The sequence below is a fragment of the Cucumis sativus genome, chromosome 5, assembly GCF_000004075.3.
Source record: "Cucumis sativus cultivar 9930 chromosome 5, Cucumber_9930_V3, whole genome shotgun sequence".
NCBI classification, from domain to species: Eukaryota; Viridiplantae; Streptophyta; class Magnoliopsida; order Cucurbitales; family Cucurbitaceae; genus Cucumis; species Cucumis sativus.
In genome coordinates, this window is record NC_026659.2 from 26655767 (window position 1) to 26675552 (window position 19786).

Sequence of the window (19786 nt, forward strand, 5' to 3'; positions counted from 1 at the left end):
GAAAATGGAAATAAAAAGAAAACGTGGAAAAGATTAAGGGTCCCACCATGAGGTTTGGCGTCTATCTCCCGCGCTTACAACGTGCATTGTGTATGAACCACCAAGAAACAAAAGAACTCTACACTCAGATATACTCGAAGATAAGAAACTGAATAACTTCCTTTCTTCATTCATCTTTTCCTCACACACACCAACAATGGCACCATTTCGATTATCATCCTCTTCCATTAATTCCAATAATCCACACCTCTCAAAATTCAATTTCCCTTCCACGGCCGCCATCACTTCAGACTCTGGCTTTCGGACCAATTGGACGACGACGAGGCTTCTGTTGTTCAGAACTACTTCAGTCCCCAGTTCTACAAGAAGGAAGCTGTGGATTAGTAACGTAGCCAAGGATCAACAGAAAGAATTGAAGGACCCGGTCAATGGAGGAGGTAATAATATTTAGCGCGAAACTGACTTGACATTATTTTTTATTTTTTCCGAGGATGTGAATGTAAATGTGGTTGTTAAAAGGAATTGATATTTCGAATCGTTAAAAATTTGTTTCTGTATATAGTTGTAGACGATTCCGATAGCTTTCTTCCGGATTCGGCTTCCATTGCTGCGAGTATTAAGTATCATTCCGAATTCACGCCTTCTTTCTCTCCCGAAGGCTTTGGGCTTTCAAAGGCGTATTATGCAACTGCTGAAAGTGTTCGTGATATGCTTATCATTAACTGGAATGCTACGTATGAGTACTATGAAAGGATGAATGTGAAACAAGCCTACTATCTGTCGATGGAGTTTTTACAGGTTTTTGTCGACACCGTGTCACTGATTATATAGTTTGGAACTTATTTTGAGTCTGGGAGAAGCTTGTCAGTTGTTATTGATGTCAATTTATATGATCTTTAGTGTTTGATTGCAGGGTAGAGCATTGCTAAACGCCATTGGAAATTTGGAACTATCAGGAAATTATGGAGATGCTTTAAGAGTGTTGGGATTTAATCTCGAGGAGGTAGCACGGCAGGTGAGAGATATATCGGATAATTGCACTTTGTCTCTTTGTTTTCTGCTTCGTGAACGATTTTCAATTTCTGGATTTTTCGCGTTCCTCAAACTGAATTAGCGGTTATAACTTAAAATAGGAGAGGGAAGAACGCTTTCTGTCAATTTCTGGTGGCTTCATAATGATGTGAACGTGTTTGATAATGGAATGCAGAAATTATCATAATAATACGACAAAGACTTGAAAGACCTAGGCTATTATCGTCGTATGGATGTGACTACTTCAAATTTGAGATAATCTGTAACATATATAAAGCTCTTAATATTCTTCTAGTATCGCTTCTTAAAATAAGATTAATGTTCCCTAATAGAAGGTGGCAGAGTTTAAAAGCAGCAAGTTCCTTCAAATGGAAGAGTTTTGTGAATTATACTGTGCGTTAATTTATTTACGGATTTACATTTGCTCGGTGTCAACGGATATCTTGATTGCAGGAATCGGATGCTGCACTAGGAAATGGAGGACTAGGGCGGCTTGCTTCCTGCTTTCTGGATTCCCTGGCGACACTAAACTATCCAGCATGGGGATATGGACTCAGATACAAATATGGTTTGTTCAAACAGCTCATTACAAAAAATGGGCAGGAGGAAGTGGCGGAAAATTGGCTAGAGGTACAGTAGTATTGATTCTATTTTCAGTCTGGGAGAAACTGGGAAGCAAGTTTTGAGTCTTGACTGCTGCTGATTAACATGATTTGGTGGTCTCATGATTCCTGTGTTGATTAATCAATTTTTGTTTCATCAGATGGGCAATCCCTGGGAAATTGCGAGAAACGATATCTCCTATCCTGTGAAATTCTATGGTGAAGTTATTTCCGGCGCGGATGGAAGTAAGCAGTGGGTTGGAGGAGAAAATATCACTGCTGTTGCCTATGATGTCCCAATACCAGGTTATAAAACTAAAACCACCATAAACCTCCGTTTGTGGTCCACAAAGGTTGCTCCCGAGGAATTTGATTTGAGTTCTTTCAACGTTGGAAATCATGCCGATGCATATGCGGCCATAAAGAAAGCTGAAAAGGTACGTAAATTCTATGATCTTCCTGCTGAAGCTCTGTTTCAATTTTTATCATCTTCTCAGTTCCTATGTAGCTTCTAATTTTTCAATGAAAATTCCGCAATTACTTAGGTTATTGATTGCCCTAAAATATTAGAATCAGAACGTACAAACAAATAGTAGTACACTGAATGCTTCTAGAAATTTTCGCATTACTAGCCATATTCAAATTTAATTATTCATCGTATTTTTTTATTACTCCAAGTGGATAAATGGAGAAAATTTTTATTTTCCTGCTCTGCTAGATCTGTTACGTACTGTACCCCGGAGACGACTCACTGGAGGGGAAGACTCTTAGATTGAAACAACAATACACACTGTGCTCTGCTTCCCTTCAAGATATTGTCGCACGTTTTGAGAGGAGATCGGGGGAGGCTTTGGACTGGGAAAGTTTTCCAGAAAAGGTTGCTGTGCAGATGAATGATACCCATCCCACACTTTGTATCCCTGAGCTGATAAGGATATTGATGGATGTGAAAGCGTTAACCTGGAAAGAAGCTTGGGACATCACTAGTAGGTATTTTCTAGTTGTTTACTAGCATAGAAATACTTTTGCTAGTACGGTGAACACTACCATAAAATCAGTTGTGGCCAATTTGGATTGGCAGATAGAACATCACCATTTAATGGTTCAACCTTCCCAATTGTTGAACTAAAAAAACTTATAAAATGAACTGTGATCCATTTTCCTCATTGAATTTAGTTTGCCATTTTATACCCTTTCATGTCATTTATGAACAACTGAATATCAAAATTATCTTAATGTTATGTTTCTTTGTTTTGTGTGTCTCCTACTTTTTCTTTCCCAGAACTGTAGCCTACACAAATCATACAGTTCTGCCGGAGGCGCTTGAAAAATGGGGTTTCCCCCTCATGCAGGAATTACTTCCTCGACATGTTCAGATAATTGAAATGATCGACGAGGAGGTAAAGATATCAATAAATTGACCTTAGATTTTAGATATGGTCAATGGTATAGTCTTTTGAGCTCGGATATGAATACAAGCGCGCCAAATTCTCCTAGATGTATCTACCGTCTTTCGGTAAATTATGTAATAAGTGATGTGCTTTTTTCTTCATGACTTCAGCTTATCCATTCCATCGTTGCTAAGTATGGCACAAAAGATCATGAACTGTTACAACAAAAGCTGAAGGAAATGAGAGTTCTGGAAAATTTTGAATTACCAGACTCGGTAATGGAACTGCTAGTAAATTCAGCGGAGTCTGCGGTGGCAGTTGATGCCATTGAGGAAGCTGAAATTCTGGATGAGGAATCGTTACCTAGTAAAGAAGAAGAGGAAGCTGAAATTCTGGATGAGGAATCGTTACCTGGTAAAGAAGAAGAGGAATCTGAAGACAAGAGTATTGCAAAAAAAATAGATGTTTCGTTTAAAGTTGATCCAAAGCAGCCAAAGATGATTCGCATGGCTAATTTGTCTGTTGTTGGTGGATATTCTGTAAATGGTGTTGCTGAAATTCACAGTGAAATTGTTAGAACCGAAGTTTTTAGCGACTTCTATGAGGTAAGTCCCAATACTGGCAAAGCCCTCTCCAACTAGCAACACACTCTTCTGGACTATTGCTATTTCCAATTAAAAGTCCACTTTTTTCTGACATTTGAGTACCATATATCTCCATCCATCTCTTGTACTAGAAATTGTTCCACTTCAAATTTTAATCACTTGGCATCTATATGTACTGTCAGTTGTGGCCTGAGAAATTTCAAAACAAAACGAACGGAGTAACACCAAGAAGATGGATTCGTTTTTGCAATCCGGACCTGAGTAAAATCATCACCAAGTGGACTGGAACAGAGCACTGGGTGACAGATACCGAAAAACTAGCAATACTCCGAAAGGTAAAACTGATTACAAAATGAACTTTCAATTCTACTTTAGAGAGGATTTATCCAACAGATAAACTTAACTTCTATTTGCTGTATCTAGTTTCATAAATATCATGTTCAATTCTTGGTGGAGTGAGTCTTCACTTCCTTATTCGTTGTACCGGATAAACTGGAAACTATTCTGTAGCTGGAGCCATTTAGGTAGATATTAATATGATTGACGATTGTGTGTGTGCAGTTCGCTGATAACGAGGATCTTCAGTCCATGTGGAAGGAAGCTAAAAGAATAAACAAATTGAAAGTCGTCTCTTTTCTTAAAGAAAAAACTGGCTATTTAGTCAGCCCTGATGCAATGTTTGACGTACAGGTTATTTTCTGTCCTGGGACAGTTTACTTTGTAGACAAAAAGTTCAATAATTTTTATTCTTCAGCTAGCTATACGGTTAAATTTTTTATTCACATTTGTATTACTGACCAAAGTGATGACGATCAGTTGCTCGTTTATTTCAACCACGTTGCCAATAAAACTATCACTGCATATATTCTTTGAGGATTAACACCAAAATATGTATATCAAGGTAAAACGCATCCATGAATACAAGAGACAGTTGTTGAACATCCTGGGGATTGTCTATCGTTATAAACAAATGAAAGAAATGACTCTAGAGGAAAGAGAAGCAAAGTTTGTTCCTCGAGTCTGTATATTTGGGGGGAAAGCATTTGCAACATACGTCCAGGCGAAAAGGATTGTTAAATTCATTGCTGATGTTGGAGCTACCGTCAATAACGATCCTGATATAGGAGACCTTTTAAAGGTACCGGTGCAGACAAATATGATCAAATGTTGTTCTCTTGCCTCGGAATTGCTTGCACCTAGAGAAACCAACGTTAGCTTTGCACTTCGGGCTTTTAAAACTTCTTTTTTTTATAGGTAGTGTTTGTTCCTGATTACAATGTGAGTGTGGCAGAAGTTCTCATTCCTGGCAGTGATCTTTCCCAGCATATCAGGTAGTAAAGTTTGGATTACCTTTCTACCTTGAAGTTCAATCTAATCCGACCAGACACTAAACTAATAAAAAATTATTTCGATGTTTTTTTTTTGGAGCCATTACAGTTGATTTAGAAGGTTGATCTTCAATAGTACTTTTCTAGCTTTGGTACTGACTTCTGCACTGTTTTTTTGCCTGACACGTAATTGAATTCCGTAAGCACGGCTGGAATGGAGGCCAGTGGTACCAGCAACATGAAGTTTGCAATGAATGGCTGTGTACTAATTGGAACATTAGATGGGGCAAATGTGGAGATAAGAGAAGAGGTTGGAGAAGACAACTTTTTCCTCTTCGGTGCAAGGGCTCATGAAATTGCTAACCTACGAAAAGAAAGAGCTCAAGGCAAGGTAGGCTTAAAAATCTTTGCTAACAACACAGCAGGTTCAGTAGTAAAACTTTTTACTTTTTGGTAACTGAATTTTAAATAGATATTTTAATCTATTAACACCAAGGAGATATAACTTGACAAGTTAAACCAAGATCTAGTTTGCTTATGGAATTATTCAACTTTAAGATCATTTGGCAAGTGTTACGATTCTTTCTTTCTTATGACTTTTTCCCCTTCTTTTTACACCAAGTTATGAAAAGAATGTTACAACTGTTTAGCGACAGCTTGCTGTCTGCCAAAAACTAACTCGAACAGTTTTTCATAGTTTTGAAAAAGCAAAATACTGGAAAGGAAAACCAAATTTCTTCCCCACTAGATTTGGTTGCAAATTTCATCATTCTGATTTCTGATTTTGTGCGTAGTTTGTTCCTGACCCACGGTTTGAGGAAGTGAAGGCTTTCGTCAGAAGTGGGGTTTTTGGTTCCAATAACTATGAAGAACTCATAGGCTCTTTGGAGGGAAATGAAGGTTATGGTCGGGCAGACTATTTCCTCGTTGGCAAGGACTTCCCTAGTTACATAGAGTGCCAAGACAGGGTTGATGAGGCCTATCGAGATCAAAAGGTACAACAGATTCTATACTCTCTAGTGAACCATGTTGCTAATCTCTTGATTATTTACTTGTACTGTGCAGAGATGGACCAAGATGTCGATCTTAAACACAGCTGGTTCATACAAGTTCAGCAGTGATAGAACCATTCATGAGTATGCAAAAGACATATGGAAGATTTCTCCACTATTGATATCTTAAAAGGTTTTGTTTCTTTTCCTTTTCCTATAAATATCGCTCTTCAGCTGATTATTATTGTAATTGCTAAATGAAATGGGAAGAAGATAGAAACAAGATATAGACTCAAATATTTTAGTCCATTCAAAATTAAAGCCACTTGATTGCTAAGAAGTTCGTCAATGAAGAACTTAAACCACCGTTAAACCACCGCCCACCGGTACGATCCTATTAATAAATATTAAGAGTGGGTTAATAACAAATTTGCTGGTGAAATCAATTTACCATTCTCTGAGCTTTGTTTGGGTTTGGTTACATAATTCTGGATCATTCCTAGAAGTCACTTGAATTCTCGAGTGACTTCATGACAGAAACTATAAGGGGAAAATAGAGAAATTGGTCCGGAGTTCTCTGCATTAGAAATTAGAAGGATATAAAAAATTGACATCGCATTATAAGAATTATGTAATCTCTCCTTCATCTTCAAGCTAATTAAAGCCCAAATATTTGGACATGACAATACATTTGAAAAAGAGGAGGATTCAGCTCTTATGTCCGTGTCCAAAAAATAAAAAATGAGTAAAAAGTTTAGGAACCTAAAAGAATGAGAAAGACAAAAAACAAATGCCAAAAACTTGCCCTACAAACTTCATTTGCAAGTTTTGTACCTCACATTATCAGGACAGGATAGAAGCAATTATCACAGACTTGCCTGTAATTATTGGATTGGTAGAGATATGCCCCTGGATCCTCTTGGTCAGACTCATCAGCAACTTAGCCCTTCTTTTCTAGTTGCCTCCAACCTACTAATGCAATTAACCCCATCTCCCATTTTCCTCTTCTTCCATAGGAGCAGGAACGTTTAGATCAAATAGACCAGCCATCCCATTGGACTCTTGCCTTGTCACTATAGAAGCATCCTCTAAACTTCCGACCACATGGGACCTCTTATGACCCCCCAAAGCCTGACCTGATTTGAAGGCTTTGAAGCAAATTGGGCACTTATGTTTTCTTTTGGGCCCCAATTTCTTCTCTTCATTTGCAAAAGTGTCCTGGTTACCCTTGTTTTTGCCATTGCTTGACTCAATTAGCTCCCTAGATGGTATGGAAATGGAATTGGTAGTTGTATTTACGCTGTTTTCACCTGACTGATGCGTCCACTCACATCCGTTGCTCATTCTTCTATAGGTTTCTCTGTCATGAGAACGAAAGATCTCACTAGGGATCTTCTTGCTGGATCCCTCCCAGAGATCAGGACTGTATGATCCATTCTTCAACCTCTTTCTTAGCTCATACTTGTAAGAAGATGCATGCACTTGATCATCATTTTTCTTAGTTTTCATCGAATTCTTTAGAATATCTCCACTTTCTCTTCCTACCCTGACTCCAAATTTGAAACCTGGTTTCTTATATTCTTCATCCATAAGAGCCCGATGAACAGACACTTTTAATTTAACCCTCTTGCAGACTTCTTTCCTGAAATTTTCAGAGTCGGAATTCTCACCGCCGCCACATTCATAAACTTCCAACTTGTTGATCCTACCAGTAACTTCCTTCATTTCTAGCCCTCCCCCATTAGAGTTAGAGGCAGATGTTTCACTTTCCCTAAAATAACGAGAAGATGATTTACTATCAGAGGATTCCGCAGCTGAGTCGTTATCTTCAAATCCTGAAAATCTCGGAGCTTTAGACATCATCATCAAACACATAGCCGCCTCTCGTACTCTCTCAGGAATGTCCGATCGATGATGTGTGATCCCATAATTGTATTCAAACCTTCTGTTTTCCCTTTCGTTTCCAGTGTGACAAGCCAAGTGCCAACTCAAAGCTTCTGAGGACTGAAACCCTTGTCCACATTCTCTACAAAACTTCTCCTGCCTTGAACTGAATCCTGAATCAGCAAACCTCTGTGTTATTTTAGGATTCTCTCTCAAACCATACCCTGAATTCCCATTACCAACCTCCGATTCTGAATCTCTCTTGCTTCTTCTCCTCTCTTTCGGAACTTGAAACTTCAACATACTGCTTCTTTCCTTTCCAGCAACTCGAGGTGATTTCTCATTCTTGTGAATTCTGATATGACCTCCTAATGACTTCCCACACGTGAAGCTCTTGTGACAAAAGTTACAAACAAACTTGTTTTCTCTAGAAACCTCCATTGGATATTAATTCAAAACGATCAGTTAGAACAGAAAAAGATCACTTCAACATATCTAGAATGCTGCATTCTGTTGATCTTTGAAAGAGAAGTTTCCAGATTTGGTTAGCGTGAGGAAACGATCATTGAGCAAATCTTGTGAAGAGCAAGATCTGAGAAAAAGAAATAAAGTAACTTTCATTTCTGCATAATTCGCATCCTTCTTAGAATGCTGAAAATTAAAGAAGAATGGAAAAAGAAAAGAAAAAAAAAACAATTAAAACTTGGTGGGAACAAACTTTTGTGTGTGATGAAGAGAGTAGCTAGGAATCAGAACTGCACCATGGCTCTTTCTGTCTCTTCTCCTCTCAGTCCATTCTCTCTCTCTTCCACTAAAATTTTGTTATATAGTTGGATGAAGAAGAAGAAGAATTCCCATTCCATTCCATTCCATGCATGAAAACAGAGAATGAAAAAGGCAACAAAAGATGAAATGCACGTGTAACCATAAGAAAACCTTTCGCTGTTCTAATGGACGGTCTGGATTTGTGGGAGTCGTCAATCAACAGATGTGATGAGTTGCAACTTTGCAACTGCCTGATATTGCAGACTGCAACTAAAATGATAATAACAAACAAAAAAAATGTAAATAAATAAATAAAATTATATAATTAAAATAAATAAATGTATCTTTGACTTTGTCTTGCTGGTAACTTCAGAGCAGTAAAGGGTCGGATTCTACAACCGTTTTTTTTTTTTTTTCAGCTATCAGGGTTCAAAGGGATACACAAATTACGTAATTACTTTATTCTCTTTCTTTTTCCCAAAAGAATCCTTAATTGCTTTTCTCTCATCCTTATAAATTGTCATAGCTTATATCATTCGTCCTAGATTAATGCTTGCACATATTATAAAAAACAATAAGTTAATTACTCTTAAGTGATCTTCAACCTACAACAAGATTTAGAAAAACACACCAAAATTTTACAAGTTTTACAGAGCAGAAATCACAATTTAAAGTTTTAAAATTTTTCCTTTAAAAAAAAACTTCAAAACTGTATCTTCTTTAATAAATTTCTCCTCTCAAAGAAAGAATATAAGTAATTGAAATTGAAAAAAATGGTCCAAAATTAAAACATCCGATTATTCTTTGGTTTTTTTATAATTAAGTTTCCAATTTACTTTAGTCCAATCTTGATTCCTACTTTAAAGCCTTTCTTTTCTCTCATACTACATTTTTAAATATAGGTTTAAAATGCCTTGTTTTATATTTGGAAAGTTAAAACTCTCTCTGATGCATTCCAACCGTACCACCATGCTATTCTTTGATACTCTTAACCTAGTCTGATTCTTAAAATATTCTTTCTTTCTTTTTTAGTTAAATAAATTTTATAGTCCATACATATGTTTAGAAGAGAAAAATCAAAGTTTAAGTCATTGGGGAATGATTGTATTTATAATTCCTTCAAATTTTAAGTTTGTTGTTTTTATAAAACCTTCTTTCAGAATTATATCGTTTTAAAATTTTAACGAATACTTTTTTATATTAATAAAATAGATTAGATTTTATATTTTTTGAACGAAGTAATGTAACGTTATATTGTCAGCTCTTCAACTAGATAAATTATATGGATACTGATTAGATTATCCCAAGTAAAAACAAACAATTTTTAAAAAAAGTTTCAAATAAGTTTCAAGTCTATTATTAATTATTAATTAAAATCCCGTTATATTTATAAATATATTTCATAGTTATCATTTAAAATAATATTTTTTAAATTAATTTAATAAATAAATTATTATAAATAATAATACTTTTTAAAATATTTATAAATTGAATCAAAGTATTGTCTAAATAAACCTAACATAAAATACTATTTTTGTTTATTACAATGAACAGTAAATCTATGCTTGTGTTATTTTATAAATATTTTCAATCTAGAGATATTTTGATTTATTTGAAGCAAGGATAATAATTTATTACTGTTACTTTTTACTAGTTAAAAAAAATAGTATTTTATCCTTTGTTAAAGGTATTATTTTTTATCCAAAAATTATTGGATTGGAGTAACTATAGCAATCTTATAACGTTTATTTATGGGATAATCACAACGTTGACCCCAATTTTTCCTTCTACATTTGTAATTACTTTTTTAATATTCCTTTTAGCACTACGTTTATAACATTTATTATTGCATTGTTATGTTATTTCAGTGTATTAAAGAAAAAGGCACGAAAGAGAATTTAATTAGGAAAACAAAATAATCAATTGGTTTCATTTCTATATATATAACCTTAATTTCATTGTTTGTTTACTTATTTGTTAAACATCTCTTCCTACCTCCTCAACTTGACCATTCTTCTTCTTTATTAGGTGAAGTTTCCTTATATTTTTAAATTTAATTATAACCATTTAGTCCAATAAAAGTTTCATCAAAGTTATATATCAAATCTTATTATTCAACAATTTAGATTTTGTAACTAGTAAACATGTTTGGCTGGCCAATAGTTTATTGATTTACCTATATAACAAATTTTATTTGAGGAGTTTGTACATAACAACCTTAAAATGTTCTATTTATTACATCAATGTCTTCAAGTTTTCACAGAATTTAGAGTTTCAATTTTTTTTATTAAAATTTAATGTTTTTATTCTCTCCCTCCACAAGATGTTAGGGTTTCATGTTCATTGATGGTATTTTTTAAATAGAGAACACCCTTAAAAAACCCTATTCTTTATTCTTGCGGACTCTTTCTCACCATTCATTCTTCCTCCTCCTACCTCTCCCATTCTTTCTTCTCCTTCTCCCTCTTTTTTTCTCCTTCTTGGTCGTGGTTGCAAAAGGTACGAAGCATAGAGGGAAGTTCCTAGCCTCAAGCACAAGATAAAACTTTTGTTGTCATTCTTTTATTGGTCATTCATCTTATTGACAATATGAGTTCTAGACACACAATCCAAAGAATATATGTACATGTGTACATACTGATATATATAATCGTTAACGATGACAGTGGTCGTCAGAAAATCAGTTAATTATCTCTAAAATCCTTAGTTGAAAATGTTCAAACTTAAAAACATTTTTGAAATATAGAGTAAAAATCTATAGATAATTTTTCACTTAATTATTTCGAATAATAAAATGTATGGACATTATTTGACACTGAATTGTTTCAAACCATTAGTTAGTGTAATGGAAAATTTGGCTTGCACCTCCTCCTTTATAAATATATACCTATATGTGTTTACTATTGGATTAGATCCTCTTTTGAAGTTATTAATTGGATTCCAACTTTAGTTCAAACTCTTGTTTGAACTTCAAATTATACTTGTATTGGATTAAAAGTTGGGTCCGATAAACTGAACTTACCCATACCAAATCCAATTTATCATTTTAGACTCATTAGAACTATTAGTCAAATTTATTCAATTGCAACCATGAGTATTTAATCACACCATACAATTCAATATCAATAATAAGATGTAGACATTTTTGTTTGCCATTTATCCATTCAAGGACACAGTAATCCCTAATTGGTCTTAGTTTTAATAAAAATATGTGGTATTGATTTGATTTTAGTCCAACCACTTTTGGTCAATCTTTTTTTATTCTTATTATTTAAAAAAGAAGTATATATATACATTCTTTTATTTAATATTTAAATCATGGGATTAGTTTTTTCTTTTCTTTTCAAAATACCATGATGCAACAACTTGAACTTTGCTTACACGTGCAGTAGTGGCTTCTTTCATTTAGATTTTTAATTATGTGAAGTTACTAATAATAATTCACAAAATGGTAAAAAAAGATCAATGAGAAGATTTCACCCTAAGGTTAAAAAAAGAATAAAACAGATGCAATTAGCACAATTTCATATTATGACAAATATGTGTTTGTTTTATAAACTGTCTATTCTATTTTATTTTTTTAACGCACAATAATGTAGTTATTGTAAAAGACAAAAACCAATTGTTTTTATTTGTCTTCTTTTGTGTGTCAACTATCCTTTCACATTTGCTCTATCAACCATTCTATTTCATTCTCAACTAATTGTTTTATTGTCGTATTTTGTATTTTTGATATATACTATATAGTAATGTGTATATGATTATAAATAAAACTATGTGATAAATGAATTAGAAGTCTAAATTATAAAAAATGTTATAGGAAAAAAAATCTATAACCATTTTTGATAAATTTGTTGATCGAAAGTAAATCAATTTAGATAATGAAAGAGTGATTTATTATTTTTTTCATTCGATTTCATTGGATTCGATTCAGAATCAACTAAAATAATTTAAATAATTTTTCTTTTTTTGTGTCCCATTATTACTGTTTTATATTCCAAATAAATACTATAAAAAAAATGACAAATGGAAAATAAATAAAACATTCAAATTATTAAAAAAAAATATAAAACTAATAATAAATCTTATTTTTAGTGATTTTATTCCATTTTTGGTTAATTTGTTCTACTTGAAAAAAAAAACCCTAAACAAATATAAAAATCACTCATGCTACCTTTTTCTTTAATATAACAATAATCGTGCAATTAAAACAATCTTGTACATAAATATGAAAATTATGTGTATCAACAATTTTAGAATATATCCTATTGTAGATTTCAAATTGATTTATTTATAAAAGTTTGTGTCATATATAATTAAATTAACTACAACTAATCTTGTAAACCTGGACGATGTTATTAGATTCGGTCATGTGTTCCTAATGACCAAGGCTACGTTGTTTTTGCTTCACATAACTTTCAACATCATTACCATACTCATTTGTTGTTGTGTGCACGGGCTTTAACAGTTGGTGAAAGGTTGCATCTTGACAGTCAAAAAGAGGTTGTTATTTGTATGATTGTCAAGTCCTAACTAACACGACTAGTCAATTTAGCAACCCTCACCCGATGCTCATGATTTGTTTATGAAAATACGAGATATTCATCTAACAACTACTGTTACTAATTTTTCCTTCTGTTTTATACATTATGATTGGAATAATGTCGCTCGTATCTCGGCTTTCCGTAGATCTCATGGTGCTACCTTCTCTTCATCTTTAAGTTAACAAACTTAAAAGATCAATCAACTTAAGTTTAATGGACTCAAAGTCTATACCAAATAATTATTGTCCAAAAAAGTCCAATGCAATAAATTAATGCTAACAATATAGTATATAATATAAAATATGAGTGTTGGGACAAAAGTTACCTCTTATTCTCTATACATTTGGCATCCAAAGTTGGTGTCTTTGTTTCACATATATTTGTATTTAATGACGCAATTATTATTACAAACTTTATTTCAATCAATAAAGTGTTTAACGATACAGTTAATTCAGCTCTTGTTTTTTTTTTTTCTTTTCTTCCACACACTTAGTTAATTAATTAGTGACTTTTTCAATGATTATTTATTTAATTTGGCAATAAAAGCATAAGGTGAGAAATATGGAAACGAAATCTCAGCCGTTAACTTATTTTTCATTTTTTAATTAGAATATTTGAAAGGTCTGGATTGGGCGAAACAATAATTGGCTCGTAAATCGCAAAGATATTGTAAAAATAAAGAAATATATAAAGCAAAAGAGAATGCCATAAATACACAATGCTTCCAGTTTAACGGGTACCTAAAAACTAGAAATTCTATTCTGATTTTGTTGAGATCGTCTCTTTTCTCCACCTTTCCGACTCTCTCAATCTTATTACTCTTCATCGCTGTGTTAATGCACCAAAAACCCTAATTCCTGTTGCTGGAAAGTGTTGTTTGGTGTGTAATTTCTGTCATTTACTGGATCTTTTTGTGTAATTCTTAATTATTGTGGTTGTTGCTGGTTTATGTGGTCTGTGCTTTTTCATTTTATGTTTGGATCTATATGTGATTTTGTTTCCATTTCGGGATCTGGGTTTGGCTCTTTGACTTATAAGTGGAAAGTTGTGTATTTTGTTTTTTCGTCATTTGGGTTTTTGGTGTGGGGGAATTTTGGGAATTGGAGGATGATAGTTTCCAATATTTGTGAATGGGATTTGTTGTGAGATTCAATTTTGCTTTTTACTTTGTTGAATGGGATCGTGGGGTTGTGTCTGATGTTAATTTGATGTGATGGATCTTTGACTTGTGTTTGTAGGTTGATCCCGTTGGTGATTCTTTGGAAAGTTGAATCTCTTACCATTGATCGCGCTGGATTGGTGACATTGAAGTTTGGGTTGAAGAATTTTTGTGCAATTGGGGTCTGGCGTACGTTCTTGATCAGTTTCTTGGTTTCTGATCCATGATTGCTCCTCCAAATATAGTGCTTTCGATCTGAAGTTCTACTTATGATGGGCTTTTGTGTTACTTCATTATGTTTGTTCTTCTAATATTCTGATCTGGTGGTACTTTATGTACATATTCATTTTTATTTGGGAAGGAGCATAACTAGGACTTCAATGATTGTATTGATTGCTTGTATACATACCAATCTATATAGAAGTATATGCGACGTAGTAGGTTATGCTTTATGCTCTGTTTCGAGATTTAAACCAAAGGCGCTTCCCATTTAGAGTGGTTCTGCACTGGATTGTTAAGGGGACTTCAGAAATATTGGACATGAGAAGCTCCTGGGTTAATAAAATATCTGTAATCTTAGGCTCCAAACCACCATTCAGCTGGTTAATTTTATGCCTCATCAGCGTGCTTGCGTTAATTGCAGTGCTAGGTACGTCTACTTCAAATGCCTTTGACTCAGTTACAACCACGCCAGTGTCTGACATTTATGCTAGTTATAGAAGGCAAAAAGAAAGGGCAGCAATTGATTTGTTTGACTTAAAGTCTCTTTCATTAGCCACTACACGGCTGAAAGAGTTTGGGCTTTGTGGAAAAGAAAGAGAAAACCATGTACCATGTTACAATGTTACAGCAAACCTGTTAGCTGGATACAAAGAAGGGGAGGAGTATGATAGGCACTGTGAAGTATCTAGAACAGCACAGCGGTGCCTAGTTCGTCCTCCTAAAGACTACAAGATCCCTCTGAGCTGGCCTGTTGGTAGGGATATAATATGGAGTGGAAATGTGAAGGTTACAAGAGATCAACTTCTGTCTTCTGGGAGCCCTACCAAAAGGTACTTGACCTCTATTGGATGAGCATGAATCAAGCACTTAAATTTTCTTCCCTCTTAGGTTTAAGTATTTAGAACCAAACCAGTTGTGTTCCTTTTTTTTTGTGTGTGTGTTTATTTTCGTTGATGTTAATATAAATAACCATCTTACTTTTGTAAATTAGGTTGATGTTGTTAGAAGAGAACCAAATAGCTTTCCACTCAGAGGATGGAGATGGAGTTAAAGAGTATTCTTTTCAAATTGCAGAGATGATTGGTTTAGGCAGCGACTCTGAATTTTTTCAGGCTGGTGTAAGTCTTAATCTCATCTAAGAAATGTAGTCTGTTTGTGTTCCTTTGTTATATTCATTCTGTTTATTTAATGCCAACAACAAGTGAATAAATTTAAATGTTTTTCTTTAAAGTTACCTGAAGGATAAACATCATATTGAGTAATAAATAGTAACATGTGTTTCTGTCCTTTCAATCCTAAATGTGATTCAGTGCAGCAAGATATTTAACGTACCAAGGATTTGATATGTCATAGGTACGCTCGATCCTTGATATCGGTTGTGGGTTTGGTAGCTTGGGTGCTCATTTAATATCATTGAATGTAATGGTTATGTGCATTGCAACCTATGAGGCGACTGGCAGCCAAGTCCAAATGGCTCTCGAGAGAGGCCTTCCCGCGATGCTTGGAAACTTTGTTACAAAACAGCTCCCATATCCATCCTTGTCATTTGACATGGTTCACTGTGCACAATGTGATATCTCCTGGAACGATAAAGGTAACTTGAGAAAAAATTTAGATGTACCTTATTTTATTTGATGGGTAGGAGACACTTGTTATGAGTCTTTAAGAACAAGAAACATACAGGTTGGACACTGCGATTTACAGATATGCAAAAACAGTGTACTTACAAACCACAAAAAGTTATGTGCATATGCACGTATTAAACACGTTGTGTTCTTGAAACTTCATGAGGTCTTTTTGGTGTTAGTGTAGTTTTATTGGCTTGATATTTTCTTTCCTCTTTTTGATCATGAATAATGGGCAGGTGGGATATTTCTTATTGAAGCTGACCGATTACTAAGACCTGGAGGTTATTTTGTTTTAACATCTCCCACGGGCAAGACAATTGGAGGTTCGCTGTCTTCCAAGAAGACAAACATTTTGACACCATTGGAAGAGATGACCAAAAAACTATGTTGGATTCTTTTGGCTCAGCAATATGAGACTTATATTTGGCAGAAAACTACCGATCCTCATTGCTATTTTTCTCGGTAAGTACAGTAACTATTCACCTCCTAATGAACCATTTATTCACCTCCTAATGAACCATTGAGTTTATTTTCTATTGTGTGTGTTTTTTTAAACTTCAGGTTGGACCATTTCTCTTCCACGTTACAATGTTCCATTTGTTTGTTTTCACTTATATCCTAACTGTCGTTGGTTAATGTTGTATCAAAATTTAGTAATGCTTCAACTTTTTTCTTCTTTTAGCAAGCAGGAAGTTGTACCACTTTGTAAAGAAGCACACGATACTCCATCATATTATCAACCTCTGGTACCATGCATAAGTAGTACTACCAGCAAACGGTGGATTCCAATCTACAACAGGTCTTCTGGTTCCCATTTGAGTTCAGCTGAACTTGAAGTTCATGGAAAGTATTCTTCCGTTGATAGTTCTTGTTTTTTCATGTGAAGTTGTAATATATTTCATTTTTTCTTTTTTGGTGTTGTGATGGATCTTCTGTTCTTTTGTGTTAACATTGGTCTGTGCAATGTGCACTGAAGCTTAGGATGCTCTTTGTTCTGCTATTGATTGTATTCCTATGTCTATATCTACAGGCGTTCAATCAGAAGACTACTCTGATGAACTACAAATTTGGCAATCTGCTTTGAAAAACTATTGGTCCTTACTTACACCTCTAATTTTCTCTGACCATCCAAAGAGGCCTGGTGATGAAGATCCATTGCCTCCATTTAACATGATACGCAATGTGATGGACATGAATGCCCACTATGGGGGTTTAAATGCTGCGTTTGTGGAGCAGAAGAAAACAGTTTGGGTCATGAATGTTGTACCTGTTGGGTCGCCCAATACACTTCCGCTCATACTTGATCAAGGTTTTGCTGGTGTTCTGCACGATTGGTATAGTTCTAACTTCTAATCTTCATTGAAAAAAAAAGCCCTCTTTCTAAGAATGCAGACTGGGTACTTCTCTTGGTACTATTGGTTTGTGTTTTGTTGGAATTGTAAACATTCTGATTCTGTTGATTCACACCACACTAACCTTTTTTAAACAAATATTCAACTTTTACTGATTAAATATTGTGCTTATTAGCTTTCTGTAATGGAAGAGGTCACTGCTGGTTCTTGATTATTATTTTTTAAAATTTTCACTATTTAAATTCAAGAAGTAATAAGCATCTGAATCTTTGACACGTCTAAACAATAGTATCTCAATTTTCTTGAGCATCAATGCCACATGATGTTATTGTTTTCCTGTCACAGTTTTAATCTGGTTTTTCCTCACCCAATAAATGTACGAGCACTTAAAACAGGACTGAACCTCTCGTCTAATTGTAGGTGTGAACCTTTCCCCACTTATCCACGAACATATGATTTGCTCCATGCAAATGGGCTCCTTTCACAGCTACTTTCAAGTAGGTGCAGCATGATTGGATTATTAGTGGAGATGGATCGTATACTGCGTCCTGAGGTAGTACTAGTCCTTCACCTAAATCAAGTCAGGGCTTCACATTTTCTTCCTGTTGCTACTGTGCTATTTTTTTATTGATCATTTTGACTGTTGTTTTTCAGGGTTGGGTTGTCTTTAAGGACAAAGTGGGACCGATAGAGAAAGTGCGAATGCTCGCTACACAGATTCGTTGGGAAGCAAGGGTGATTGACTTTCAGAATGGCAGTGACCAGAGGCTCCTTGTTTGCCAAAAACCATTCGTGAAAAAATGATTGGTTTGTTATGTGGGAATCTCACAACGGGAACGTGTACAGTTGTTTTGCTATGGTAATTCCTCTACCGAAATATTTTCTCATGAAATCTATAGTAAAATGCTAGGGTAACTATTAAAACAAACACTAGATGGCTGCATACATTTTTTTTTTCAAAACAAAACTTTCATTATCAAATGAAAGAAAGTAGAGGTGAGATATCCCCACACACCTATGGTTACAAAATATAGGCCCCCTATTTTAATTGTATAATTGGCTAGGCAAAGCAGATTCCTTTCTGAAATATAGTTTAGCATTAGGAAGCGACTTTAAGAAAACGAACGTAGTAGTTGGCCCTATCTCCCCTGTGTGTTCTCCCGTGTTCTATTCCCACGAACTTCAAGAATAACATCAGCCCATCTATATGTATCTATTCCGGGGGTACCCTAAAAAAAGGAGCCTCTCTCCCATACTACTTGCCATTTCGGGTTAAGAAGATGTGAAAGTGCCTCATCCGTACTGTGTGTTCCAATGTGTGAAGGGGAGTTGAATAAGACTGACCTATTCCTTTGCATTTTGTATTTCTTTTTCTCCTTAGTTGGAACCCATCTGTAGGATTTGATTCAGCAATGCTCTTTTATTCATTAAATGCTAAGATTTACTCAAATAAGATGAGAAATGGTTAGCTTAGAAACGACCTGAATTTGTTTTTCTTGTGTGGGTTGTCACAGGGTAATAGGGAGTTCATATAATGATATTGATGAAGAGCCTGATGAATCCAATCCGACGATGTCGATGACTAGAAATCGAGGCACGTGGAATCCTTTAGATTTTGAGATTTTTCGCAGAAATAGCTGCAATTCATTTTTGCCACAGCTTATTCTTAGAAATTCATTTATCCCCCCCTTCTCCCTTCACCTCTCCTCTTGCTTTCTTCCCTTAAATATCTTAATTATTTTGATACTGAGACCATGTTATTTCTATATTGAACCATGATTTTCTTTTCTTTTCTCTCTTTTGTGAAAGAATGTCCAATTGCCACGAAATATAAGGGCAGTTTTCTCTTCCTTTCTCCTGATCAGAAACTGTGGTAAAAATATCAACATTGTTCCTGATTTCTTTTTCTTTCTCCCCCCTTTTCCCCCTTTCCTTTCATAAGTTGAATGTTCTGAAATAGAAGAAAAACTATATTCATATGAATGAGAATATCATATTTCATACTCTGAATGCAATTGTGATCTGTTAATCAAATTTCATACTGTGGTGATTATTTTGGTCATGTTTATTAACTATTTGGTATTTTCTTTTGAAGAATTAAGTCTATAGATACTCATTCTTTACCTCTAAATTTCTCGTTTATTTTCTGTCTTTTATCCTTGTTTTAAAAAAATCAAGCTAAAATTTGAATCTTAAATACTTGTTTTTATTTTCTTTTTTGAAATTCGGTTAAGTAACTCTTGTAGCTAAGAAAAGAAAGATAAAATAGATGTAACTTTTTT

At 34.6% G+C, this 19786-nt stretch overlaps 3 protein-coding genes across 7 annotated transcripts; 2 read left to right on the forward strand and 1 right to left on the reverse strand.

The window, feature by feature from the left end:
* Positions 1 to 105: 105 nt before the first annotated feature.
* Positions 106 to 14511, forward strand: LOC101221746 (alpha-1,4 glucan phosphorylase L-2 isozyme, chloroplastic/amyloplastic). Of its 5 annotated transcripts, none has more exons than XM_031885017.1 (16): positions 106 to 437; positions 563 to 798; positions 914 to 1015; positions 1486 to 1662; positions 1796 to 2071; positions 2353 to 2624; positions 2917 to 3034; positions 3196 to 3630; positions 3813 to 3965; positions 4192 to 4320; positions 4532 to 4768; positions 4885 to 4961; positions 5163 to 5349; positions 5753 to 5953; positions 6024 to 6143; positions 14382 to 14511. In XM_031885017.1, the coding sequence occupies exons 1-15, from the start codon at positions 197 to 199 to the stop codon at positions 6138 to 6140; spliced, it is 2958 nt and encodes a 985-aa protein (XP_031740877.1). In that variant the 5' UTR covers positions 106 to 196; the 3' UTR covers positions 6141 to 6143; positions 14382 to 14511. The 5 variants fall into 5 exon arrangements, with proteins under 5 accessions (XP_031740877.1, XP_031740876.1, XP_031740875.1 ...); XM_031885016.1 differs by lacking the exon at positions 14382 to 14511 and adding an exon at positions 9019 to 9106; XM_031885015.1 differs by lacking the exon at positions 14382 to 14511 and adding an exon at positions 8665 to 8930.
* Positions 6494 to 8720, reverse strand: LOC101221515 (zinc finger protein 761). Its single transcript, XM_004135391.3, has 2 exons — positions 8553 to 8720; positions 6494 to 8426 (listed from the first exon to the last, which is right to left on the reverse strand). The coding sequence occupies exon 2, from the start codon at positions 8273 to 8275 to the stop codon at positions 6932 to 6934; it is 1344 nt and encodes a 447-aa protein (XP_004135439.1). The 5' UTR covers positions 8276 to 8426; positions 8553 to 8720; the 3' UTR covers positions 6494 to 6931.
* On the forward strand, positions 14311 to 19517 carry LOC101213009 (probable methyltransferase PMT5). The gene is made up of 9 exons (XM_031885019.1): positions 14311 to 15354; positions 15516 to 15642; positions 15878 to 16118; positions 16389 to 16614; positions 16835 to 16995; positions 17183 to 17486; positions 17925 to 18057; positions 18159 to 18363; positions 19019 to 19517. The coding sequence occupies exons 1-8, from the start codon at positions 14747 to 14749 to the stop codon at positions 18306 to 18308; spliced, it is 1950 nt and encodes a 649-aa protein (XP_031740879.1). The 5' UTR covers positions 14311 to 14746; the 3' UTR covers positions 18309 to 18363; positions 19019 to 19517.
* Positions 19518 to 19786: the final 269 nt, after the last annotated feature.

Coding starts and splice junctions, on each gene's coding strand:
- LOC101221515 (XM_004135391.3), bottom strand. CDS start 8,275: ATGGAGGTTTCTAGAGAAAACAAGTTTGTTTGTAACTTTTGTCACAAG.
- LOC101221746 (XM_031885017.1), top strand. CDS start 197: ATGGCACCATTTCGATTATCATCCTCTTCCATTAATTCCAATAATCCA. Junction 1,016..1,485: donor TCGAGGAGGTAGCACGGCAG/GTGAGAGATATA, acceptor TCTTGATTGCAG/GAATCGGATGCTGCACTAGG. Junction 3,035..3,195: donor TTGAAATGATCGACGAGGAG/GTAAAGATATCA, acceptor TCATGACTTCAG/CTTATCCATTCCATCGTTGC.
- LOC101213009 (XM_031885019.1), top strand. CDS start 14,747: ATGCTTTATGCTCTGTTTCGAGATTTAAACCAAAGGCGCTTCCCATTT. Junction 15,643..15,877: donor CTGAATTTTTTCAGGCTGGT/GTAAGTCTTAAT, acceptor GATATGTCATAG/GTACGCTCGATCCTTGATAT. Junction 16,996..17,182: donor AGCTGAACTTGAAGTTCATG/GAAAGTATTCTT, acceptor CTATATCTACAG/GCGTTCAATCAGAAGACTAC.